At 32.2% G+C, this 12,155-nt stretch overlaps 1 protein-coding gene across 1 annotated transcript; it reads left to right on the top strand.

The window, feature by feature from the left end:
* Positions 1–2,702: 2,702 nt before the first annotated feature.
* LOC110109490 (acyl carrier protein 1, chloroplastic) lies at positions 2,703–10,638 on the top strand. Its single transcript, XM_020840580.2, has 4 exons — positions 2,703–3,041; positions 7,535–7,645; positions 9,050–9,172; positions 10,310–10,638. The coding sequence occupies exons 1-4, from the start codon at positions 2,976–2,978 to the stop codon at positions 10,436–10,438; spliced, it is 429 nt and encodes a 142-aa protein (XP_020696239.1). The 5' UTR covers positions 2,703–2,975; the 3' UTR covers positions 10,439–10,638.
* Positions 10,639–12,155: the final 1,517 nt, after the last annotated feature.

Raw genomic sequence — 12,155 nt, 5'->3', positions numbered from 1 at the left:
TATTATAAGTGACTAATTTCTTACTTATGCTTTTGATGATTTTGATTTCTATAAATTTTTTCCCTCTAAAATATACAAACATTGCATTATCTTCTAAGTTCATAAGCTTTTATTGTGCAAGTTTGGATATATTATAAATTTGATCATTAAGAACGAATTGATCGAAATGATTTTGCTATATTTTAAATGAAGTATTGAAAGATATCAGGTACATGATATGATAACTATGCATGATACTATATTGACCCATATGATTTATTAACTGAGAGTTATAAGGAACTATAGGTAGGGAGTTATAAGCAGTCAGGGTGACTGATTAATGTGATTTAATGGAAGTTATATGGAGTACATTGATTATGAGTTATAAGGCGTGATTGTTTGGGAGTTATAAGTGTAGAAGCAAAATACCTTTAAGATACACGTATTAAATATCTGAATGCTGATACCGACATTGTTACGAACACTATACTTATATTGTGAATAACATTAATAATGTTTACTATCATTAACACTATGTAACGTTATTGATCATGATACTAATATTGTTACTGCATTAGTATTGTTGACTATTACTGATACTGCGACTGATGATATAATGGATTGAGATGTGATGATGTAAGGATAAATTGATATAAATATTAATGCATATACTTTTTATATGATTTATTGCATATTGTTCTTATTTATCTTGCATTAATTTCAATTAAATATTTTAGTTAATTATTGGGTTATGTGCACATTACGTGGTTTTATATATTTTCAAGAAAAGATAATGATCCTATGATATGAGACTTCGAACAAAAAGAAAATAATCATGTTTATTTTTGTTATTCATTGGTAAGCTCTAGTTAAATGATTAAAATGAAAGACAAATGTAATTCTTCTAATATAGATTTTGGAGTATGACATACAATGTGGCTCTATTTTTGTGCTACATATCTATATATTGTGACAAAATATTTATATCCTTATCTTCATTAACACAACTATTATATATTGTGACCTTTGAGGTGAAACATATTATTTTGGATTGGTTCAGCACTCTTTTTAACATCACATGACTTCTATGAGTTTTGGATTCAAAAGGAAATTATTCTATTCCACTAGATCTTTTAAGGGCTTTAAAATTTTAGGAAATTATTTTGTTTTGTTGCTCCTTTTTTATATAATTGTAATTTATCAACTAGGGTGTTATTTGGGGTAACTTTTTTATTGCTTTCTTATACAAAATATTTTAGTTTTAAAATTTTACTTATTAGAAAATCGCTTTAAAAATCAATAAAAAAAGCTGTCCATTTTAGATAACCCACTATTTCGTTCTAACTACCTTTAAAAGAACACCATTTTAGATACCGCCCTTTAGTTGCTACTGCTTAAACATCATGATGATAAATATATCGAGTTGAATACTATATATTTTGAGAGATTTGTCTCCAACTCATTTAATACTTTGTTAATCCTTATTTTATATTTGTAATATTTGATGTACATATTTACAAATCTCTTTTGTTTATTGCTTTATTTAGCTATAGTTTTAATTTTATAAATTTCACAACATTTTCTAATGTATTGATCAAATATAGTATATAACTCATCTTGATCTGTTAGTTGGAAATTTTGGCTAACAACAAAGAGGTATTGAGTTCGAGTCTTGCATATGTGATGTGTGTGCGAATTTGAGTTAATTGCCTAATAAAAGATCATAGTTTTTATTAAAGGGATTTACATATATACCTCTTTATATCATGCTATTTATATATCTAATATTCAAAATTTCAATATTTCATACCTATCATCCTATATCAAATATATGTGCATTGAATAAATAATTAAAATTTATAGGCTCACATGATTGATAGAAATAAAATATATGAGTAATATATTTGATATTAAAATTGTCTATCAATAATAGACATAAAATATAATTTTTTATAGATTAAATATATAAATAACCAATGTTTTAAAAATCGAACCGGACCGGCCGGTTCAACCGTGAACCGGCCAGTTGTCCGATCCGGTCCAGTTCAAAAACCGGCTTCGCAGAGAACCGGCCTGTACCGGACTGAACCGGCGGTTCAACCGGTGAACCGACGAACCGGTCCGGGTTTGAAAGAACCGGCCGGTTTCAAAAAAAAAATGATAAATAAAATATAAATAATATATTTTACTTCATTACATTTTTTAAAAATAATTTTTTTATTAAATAATGAGATTTTTGATACCATAATATATGGTTGTCATCTCATGAAACAAGTTTTGTTAGAAAAGAGGAAACTATATATAGAGCCAAAAGCTAACTATCTCTTACTCCTTTATAATTAAATTATTAGATATTCATAAATAGAATATAATTAACTAAATATTTTATAAATTACAATTATATTATAATATATTCATCATTTCAATTTAATTTAATTATATTGAGAGATAACTTATTAAAATTATATAATTTAAATTCTTAGAATTATATTATTTGATGTTAAATTCACATAATTATTTTATTAATGTTATAAATTTTTAATAATATTAGTATTTATTACATCATCCGGTTCGACCCCGGTTCGACCGGTTGAACCTTAAACCTCTCCTTCTTCCGGTTCTTTGTCCGGTCCGATTTTCACAACCTTGTAAATAACATGATATAAATGGCATGGATGTAAATATCATTTCTATTAATACAATAGCCTCTCATCAACATTGCATTGTTGAACTGTTTTTTTACTTTTTTGGGCTGCTCGCACGTGCAATCCCATTCTCACATTCAGCAGCGCTGGCGTTCTCGCGTTCAGCTGCGCTGCGTGCGTCCCCTCCTCCCCTTCGTGTTCTCCGCCTCCGATATTCCCGAAGCTAGAAGGCCTCCCTTGCGCCCTTTAAAATACGAACTTCTCTCGTCAAGCCACACGGTCTTTGTGCTCATACCTCCATTCTCTTTCTCTCTTCGTCGTACGCTCGCAGATCTGATACCGTGATCAACCATGGCTTCAATCACAGGAGTGGGGATCTCAATTGCGACCCTGCCGGCGAGCTACCGGAAAAGTCAGGTATCTCTGCTTTGGATCACATCTGAACCTCGTCAGATCTGGGACTTTTGTTCTTGATATTATGTGATTTTTGTTTATTGAAGCGCAAGAGCGATGATTTGTCATTATGCGTGTTGATTTTCGTTTCCATTCACATCCCTTTGATACTTGATTTGATTCTTGTCAAATGGACTAATGTCTTGCTGATTTGGTCTTCTGGTTGATTTTTGGAGATGCTATTCTCTTTTGGAATGTAACTCTTGAATTTTCTAGCTGGTGAAAGCATCGATTAAGTTGTATTATATTTTTGCATTTAAAAGTCCAGACTTGTTTCCGTGGGAACTATTGTTTTCGTAAGGAAAAATGACAGGTCGATATCCAAGATCTACATCGTTATTTTGCACAAAATTTGGGGGTAGGTAATGTATCGCTTTCTTGTGCACAAGCAGTCAAGAAAGATTTGAGTTTCCTCGGGCATTTTGGGTTCCCAAGTTCAACCCAAAGCTCAAGTCAGCTCTTTGGAGCTTAAGGAGCTCTTGTTTTGATGTGTTTGTGCGGCATAGCTCGATTCTGAAATTGTCTGATTGAAATGAAAAATTAATCATTATGAAACACTTGCGCCCTGGACCGTGGAAGCGGAGCGTTTGATAGAGTAATTTGTCATTTGTCGATTTTCATAGATGTTAATTAAACTTATAGTCCAGATTTTCTAAAATATTTTGGGTTGTATTGATACTTTGCATTTGAAAAAAAATTCTATGTGGATATTCTTATAAGTTTTGTATGAGGATGAGGCTTATTTTCTCATGACAGAATATATTAACATGATAGTATATTCTCTCATGATTTCATATGGTCTTGTTGAATTTTATACTTATGTTTATGAATGTCTAGTTGTTCAATTTATTATTATATGATAGTTTTATTGTATTTATCTTATGTCCTATAATTTTTAAGACAATTTCTTCTTGAGTTTTCATTAATGCTGTGTTAAACTAGACCGGATAATTAAATGGAAGGAGGGTTCACGCTTTGATAGTTCAACCGGATGACATAATAAATGCTAGGTTTATTCAAATATAATATAAATTATGTAATAATTAAAATTTTAACAAATAATACATAACTATTTTGATGGGGAAGTATGGATAGAATAAAGAGGATCTACATATGATATTTATTGATTTAGAGAAAGCACTTGATAAAGGTCCAAGAGAAGTGCTATGGAGAGTTCTAGAGAAGAGGTTAATAGTTCTTATTTTCAAGTCATCAAGGATATATATATATGCAAGAGCTGTTACTTGTGTTCAAACACAAGATAGTTTGACCAAGTATTTCCTATTTCTATTGGATGACATCAAGAATCAACTTTAAGCCCATATCTTTTTGCTTTAGTCATGGATGTTTTCACTAGACATTTGTAAGAGGTTGTACCATGGTGTATGCTTTTTGTTGATGATATTCTTCTTGCTAATAAGACTAGAGAGGGAGTTGAAGGTAAACTTGAATTATGGAGGTCAACCTTGGAGTCTAAAGGTTTCGTTTTTAAAACCAAAATGAGTGTAATTTTAGTAGTAATAGATCTAGTGAGGGGATTGTGACTTTAGGTGATCAAGTCATTAATACAAGTACATGTTTTAGATATCTTGGATATATTGTTCAAAGTGATGGTAAAATAGATGGGGATATTATTAGTAGAATACTAGCATTTAAGTTGGATGGTTGATATGGTGGAATGCATTGGGCTTGTTGTGTGATAGAAAAGTCCTCCTTCAAACTTAAGAGAAAGTTCTATAAGATGGTGGTGAGACCGACAATGCTTTCTGGTGCAGAATATTGGTCATTAAGAGAGAAGCATTATATTAAGTTGTTAAGTGAGATGACAATGCTCAGGTGGATGATGTTGAAAACCTGATTCAAGCATTGTGATTTTAATGATAACAAACATTATTGTGTTTGTTACTGCATTCTCTTGTTTCTATGATATTTTATTTTGTGTTTGTGTGTACTAACATTTTCAGGAAATCAATTCACCGTTCACTTATAATTATGATCAACTCAAGACTGGATGGACTAGGGTTACAGTCGATTTTTATTTTATTATGTATTTTCTTTTTTCTTGAGTCATATCATGTAATTGAGTGGATATCATTGCTGAGTAACCTTTCACACACATACGGGGGATAAAAATATTTTTGAGAGAGTTATTTTTTTTAAGTAATTCATACTGTATGAAATGTTGCGCTATGTCAAAACCCTAACCGCCAAAGGTTTAGGAAAGATACTAATTCCGTACTGATTGTATAGTACGAATTACATAAAAAGTAACTCTAATTAAAATCTTTCTTAATTAATCCTCCAATATTAGGCAATCAAATCATGGACAATTATTGTGATTGATCGAAATGTACGATCCAGTTCATATTGTATGATTACCCGTGTATGAAATTGGTCGTCCCATGGATAATACCAAACGAAATCCATGATTTTTGTACTTATTGTACCGTACGATGTCCACATTGCTAGACGATCGCCTATGTACGAAATTAGTCATCCCAAGGATTGTCTCAAACAAACAGAATGAATTTCTATAGTTCGTACAATACGATGTTATGATCGTACCATACGATTATATTATAAAAATTGAACAGTTCATATGAACGATCTTGCTGGACGAGTCTGGATTACACTGATCATATTGTATTATATGTATATTGTACTATACGAATAGAAGACAGATCTCTTGAAATTTAGTGTTTCTTGAAGCCCACTACTTAAGGTTTTCTAATACTCCTATTAAAAAATCTTTGACTGTTGTGACTTTAGGATAGAGAGCTTTGAGGGAGAAAAGAAGGAGAGCTTAGTGAGAGAAGAGAGGGAGATTTTGTGAGGGAGAAGTTGTAAGGTGATTCATAAGGTTGCTCCAAGCAAGAATATTGCCTAGTATGTACAAGAGTCTGTCTGAATTCTCTGTGGCTCTAGAGAAAAAGTTCTTCAGCAAAGACTGTGGTTCTCTGACTGTCACCTGGATGGTGAAAATAGAGTTGTGGTTCTCTGACCGTCATTTGGAGGGTGAAAACAGAGTGTTGGTTCTTTTACCATCACCAGGATGGTGGAAATAGAGTTGTGGTTCTCTGACCATCACCAGGAGGGTGAAAATAGAGTTGAGGTTCTCTGCCTATAAAAAGTCACTGTTCTCTGTCGCACCTGGGAGGTGAAACAGTGTCTGTATAGGCTTCTCCACCTTGCTGTGGGAGCAAAAGGAGAGTCACTACTGTTTAGTGCTATATTTGGAAAGAGAGTCTCCAAGGAGTGGACGTAGGTCAGGTTGACCGAGCCACTATAAATTCTAGCGTGTTCATTCACTTTGTTATTTCCACACTTTTAATTTTCGCACTTTATTTTCTGTAATTATCTATGTGGTTGATAACTCTGATTTATTTTGTTGTTTTGATATTTACTTATTTCCGTATCCGCTGTGTCGATTATCGTGTGTGGGTTTGAAAATGTTTTAAAAGATTTTCTTTTGGCTTAAAGAATTTTTTAAATATCCAATTCATCCCCCCTCTTGGTTTGACTCGGGTTAGTTCTTTAAGGTTTAACAACCCTCACGAACTTTTAGATGAGTGGCTTTACTCTTAGATACAGGATAGGAAATGAGCATATACGTGAAAAGGTTGGAGTAGCTCCAATGAAAGATAAGATTAGAGAGAGTCGCTTTAGATAGTTTTATCACATAAAACGGCGGCCTTATGATGACCCTTTTAGGAGAGTAGATGTATTAGATTTGGCTTTTGTTATGAAAGGTAAAGGTAGACCTAAAAAGACTCGGTTAGAAAATATTAGAAATGATCATTCTTTATTAGATTTAAATAAAAATTTGACTCTTAACATGACACTATGGGATAAATGCTTGATGTTGATATTGTTGTTGTTATTTTTGTTGTTGTAGTGGTATTACAATGCTCTGAAAAATATCTAGGATATCTAATCTTCCATCTTTCAACATCATAATTCACATAGGCATAATTCTTTTCGTTGTAGTTCTATGATCAAGCACATACCTTTTTAGATTGAATAAAACTGCCTAGAAAATAGATCAGAGTGCAACATGGAAATCCTATCCTTGATAATAAAATCACGGAGTTTAGGTTAGAGTTATTGCATAGCTATCTGTTCAGTAATTCAACCTTTTCTCTAACACTGAATAGGTAAAATATCTTCTGCATGTTGCTATTAGATCCTGGCATGGTTTCTGAACCTGCAACTCACCCTCTATATGTATTTACTGTAAAATACCTGGTTCGAATGTTTGTTCCTCATCTTGAAGATGTAAATGAAATCATTATATCATAATCTAATATTTCCTACTACTTGCCATATGCTTGATCAAGAATGAAAGAAGTTTTGTGAAATTTATTGCTGTACATTTTCATGTGTTAATTTTTCTGTTTATATGCTGACAATAGAGCTCAATGATTAGTTTTATTTAGCTAAACTCTTTATCTGTACAGGTTCTTAATGGAGTTTCTGGCTTAAGACTAGCTTCTTTCTCCCGTCAAAGGAAAAACTTCCCATCAGTTCGGTTGCAGTCAGCTCCCATGGGGTTCCATGTTTCTTGTGCTGTATAACTTCCTAACTTGCTTGTATTAAATTATCATTAATTTATGATTATTGTTCGTTTGATTACTGAATCTTGTGCTTAGGAACCAGTTTATCGTTTGTTCTTTTGCTAGGCCGTTCCTTAGCTTTCAAGTCATTCTAGCTTCTATAACCATGCTACTATTATTGAAAACTTTTAGGAAAACAGAATTCAGATTTGTGCTTAGTTGCTGTACTAACGGTATCTTATTAATTTCGAGGGATGTTTTAAGAGTGGATAAATTTGAATTGAATTAGATGATAAATTAGTGTCGTTAATTAAGTAGAAGCTTCACTTGCTGGCATGTTTATGAATTGCTAACTTTAGATTTATTCCATTGAAAAAAAGTAACGTGTAGTTATGAGGTATTTTTTTGCTGCTTCATAAAATGTTGCTATTCATAAATTATGCATATAGTTGAAGAAAGCCGTTAAAGCAAACAATACAAGTAAAATTTTGCTTGTTTTTCAATTATTGTACTTTATTCTGGATCAAAGAATATTCAAAGCCTTCTTCTACCAACCAATAGTTATTTGATGGTTCATAAAATGATCATAAAATGATCCAATTCATAAAATTTGCTACCCGAAGGAAACCATTGTATGGTTTGCAAACCATAAAAGTAAAATTCTGCTTGTTTTTCACTTACAGCACTTTATTCTGTATCAATGAATTTTCAAGGCTTCTACCTATTAGTAATTATTAAGTTGATAGGAAACACTTGTTGATCTCAAGCATTTCCTATCATTTTTAGGAAAACAGCGAGAATTCTCCACAAAAATCCACACATAATAGGAAAACAGTAGATCATTTGTATTATTTGATGAAATAGAAACTAAAAATAGCAAGATACAGTTGATCCTCAATTCAGAAGGAGGATCGATCTCTTCCAATCTCTAGATGCCGCTAGAGCCCAAGACAAACTAAGAGATCTCAAATTTCAGCCAAATTCAAGATGCTCTAACCCTAGGAAAACAAACTATTTAATGCATACAATTCAAAAGAAAATCTCTAAATAGTCCCTACATTCAAATTTCCCTCCCAATCCCCACTAATCTTTCCAAAGAAGTTCTCTTGAATTCAGCGGCCCGATTGGCCTACGCGATAGGAGGTCCCGTGTGGACCAGCTGGACCGGTTCAACATAAGTCTACTATTATATCATCCTGTCTTTGTGCTTACCTTGCCTGAAGTCATGTCCAGTCTACTCAAATTGTTACTTGATTTGCAAGTGCGTGAAATATAGGATTTGTTTGGTTTGAAGGAACTAGGAAGTGCAATAAAGGAAATGGGAATGGTAAATGAATTGAATTGAAATTAAGTTTTATCAACTTAATTTCAATTCATGTACAGCTAATTTAGTATAACTGATGAAATCTTACTGAGCAGGCTAAACCAGAGACGGTTGGCAAGGTTTGCGACATAGTGAAGTCACAGCTGGCTCTTCCTGCTGGCACCTCTGTCACTGGTGAATCAACATTCGCAGCACTTGGAGCGGATTCTCTTGACACGGTACTCATAACTTCATCTTCTTCCTCTCCTTCTTCTTATGTAAATAGCTGTACTCCCTTTATAAACTTAGAAATAAATCTAATTTTCTCTACTAATGTGCACTACATAACACTTCCTCTTATTTTATAGCAGGCTATCTAAACATTTACAATCAACCCTATCGCCAATGCATAAGATTCTACAAAATTCTGAAAGGGCAATTTGATATACAAAATTAACACGCTTTACCTTTATTTTTCAAATTCTCATTCAAATGTCAAAATTCACAACAAAATTTGAACTTGTATTTTTCACTTTTGTTAAATTCTCAAGAATTTGATTATGACACGAAAATATATAGATTTGATAATTAAAAAATGATAAGGGTGTTAGTTCTATAATAATGAAAATTTTAATGTTATATGTGTAAATATCCTAATTCTAAAACTTATTTTATCCTCATCACCATGCATTGATTTTCTAAAAAATGGTTAAAATGGTCCCTCAACTCTTTGTGATGAATCAAAATGGTCCCTAATTCCAACTCCTTAAAAAGGGGTTATTTTGATCATAACATCAAATTTTAGTGTTAATAGTGTTAAATCAGGAGGCATATGGGTCATTTTTAACTAAATTATTTATTAAATATAATTTTCAAGTAATTGTATTTTTTTAAAAAAATTATTCTATTCTTTAATAAAAAAATTATTAATAATTCTAGTGTATAATGATCCTAAATTAAAATTAGAATTATTAATAATTTTTTAAATAAAAAATAGAATTATTAATAAATTTTTTATTAAAGAAATGTTTAATAATTTTTTTTTAAATTACTATTATTTGGAAATTACATTTAATAAATAATTTAATTAAGAAATGACTAAAATACATCTTGATTTAACACTATTAACCTCAAGATTTGATGTTAGGATAAAAAAATAACCATTTTTAAGGAGTCGAGTGATCAATTAGTCCCTCAAAAGAGTTGGGGATTATTTTGATCCCTAACAAAGAGTTGATCGACTATTTTGATCCTTTTCTTATTAATTTTCCTTAAATCGTCGTGATTCTTCTCCCTATTTAAGCAACTTCTCCTAAATAGATTTAGGATATTTTTTACATTCTTTATCTGATACCATCAATGGATTCTTTCTGTAGGTTGAGGTTGTAATGGGCCTTGAGGAGGCATTTGGCGTCAGCGTGGAAGAGGACAGTGCTCAGAACATCACCACCGTGCAGGAAGCTGCAGATTTAATCGAAAAGCTTGTGGAAGCTAAGTCAACTTAAAGAACTACAAATGTTTTAAAAGGATGGAAAGTTTTCCTTTGTTATACCTATGCTTCAATATCTATTTAAACACTCTTATTTGATTGAATTCTGGTACCTTAATATGTTCTATTTTATTTTAATCAGACATTTCTTGTTTGAATCATGGTACCTTAATACATATTTCCCTAAACCCTAAATCATTAGATTCAATTGTCCTATTCTTCTTTTGTTATACTGCTATTATTTTAGCTGCTCTAATAACTGCCATTTTTAACCCTAGTGACTCCCATGGTCTCTTCTTCTGTCTGCACCATTGAACTAACGGTCTATGTTCAAGCTGAGTTCATTGTGGAGATAACTGATCTTTTGGTTATGGGCCTTATGGCTAATAAAAATTTGTATTTAACTTATAACAGTTGAGAATCTTTTGGTTTGTATTGAAAGATCTTTGATTTTTTGTGATTTAGACTTCGTTTGTGACAATTTTTTTGCTGCTTTCTAAAACAGTTTTTTAATACAAAAAATTCGTGAATTAGAATTTTTTGTATTAGAAAGTCATTTTAAAAAGCCGTAAAAAAGCTGTTCCAAATGAAGCCTTAATTTGACTATTGTAATATATGTATATTTTAATGAATTTTGTAGTATGTCTTCTATTTGGAATATGCTTGGATTGCTCAATAGCTTGATTGATTTTGGCTAGGCTAGGAGATCTGGCTGAGTGATTGTGAGTTTTTGCACTCAGGTGTTCTAAATTATTAATGTCTATATGTTATGGATGATGAATTATATTGCAAAAGCTCAAGAAGCTTTGACTTGAGCTCAACTCAACTTATTTACACCTTTAGCCTTAAAAAATCGAAGTTATCTTGAAGATAATGTCTTGGTATTGATGTATGGAATCAGAGTTGGTGTTGGAAATATGCATCTATCTTATTAGGGGATGGTGAGCGTTGATGTTGTTAATAGATGGCAGACGATAAAGATGATAAACATCGATGATGACGGCGTCGACAGTAAGCATCGACTTTATAGGTGATGAAATGAATTGACATTATTGGCGATGATAAACAACAAATTTGATAGGTGGTGTTATCAATATCATGCATCATCCTTATAGACAGACGATGGCATGTGTTAATGATATTGGTGACGAAGATTAACATAATTGGTAGGCATCAATGTTCTTATAGATCGCATGCATCGCTCGCCGTTACCATTCTACAACTTCAGAAATTTAGTTATGTTCCCAATTTTATAACCTCATATTCTTCGATTGATGGGCAGAGATAATTAAAACATTTATGGGCTAGTATGTTAATATGCATGTAAATTCTTCAAAATATTTTTATATGAATTTGATGATAATAGCTTTTATATATATATATATATATATATATATATATATATATATATTGAAATTGTTCTGCAATCGATCCGAGTCCTCCACACCAACAACCACATCACCTCCACAAATTACAGGAACATGCGTAGGCAAAGTAGAATTTGCAACCACCAATTCATTACCACCGACACCAACACAACATCCGGCAAAGCCTCCACCACATCCGACTGATCAATACCAACAACCCCACACCCCGGAATAAAAGGAACCGCAGTAGGAGACAAAATAGTTTCAACAGCCACCGAATTGACAGCCACCACCTTATGTACATCAGCATCTAAACCCGCGTTAATCTCACCAGATATATCCAAATTCACTTCACCAGGGTTCGAC

Source organism: Dendrobium catenatum, unplaced genomic scaffold (assembly GCF_001605985.2).
Source record: "Dendrobium catenatum unplaced genomic scaffold, ASM160598v2 fragScaff_scaffold_1644, whole genome shotgun sequence".
Lineage (NCBI taxonomy): Eukaryota > Viridiplantae > Streptophyta > Magnoliopsida > Asparagales > Orchidaceae > Dendrobium > Dendrobium catenatum.
The sequence above is the reverse complement of the archived record's forward strand: the minus strand, read 5'-3'. Positions and strand labels throughout refer to the sequence as shown.

Coding starts and splice junctions, on each gene's coding strand:
- LOC110109490 (XM_020840580.2), top strand. CDS start 2,976: ATGGCTTCAATCACAGGAGTGGGGATCTCAATTGCGACCCTGCCGGCG. Junction 3,042..7,534: donor CGAGCTACCGGAAAAGTCAG/GTATCTCTGCTT, acceptor TTATCTGTACAG/GTTCTTAATGGAGTTTCTGG. Junction 9,173..10,309: donor GAGCGGATTCTCTTGACACG/GTACTCATAACT, acceptor TTCTTTCTGTAG/GTTGAGGTTGTAATGGGCCT.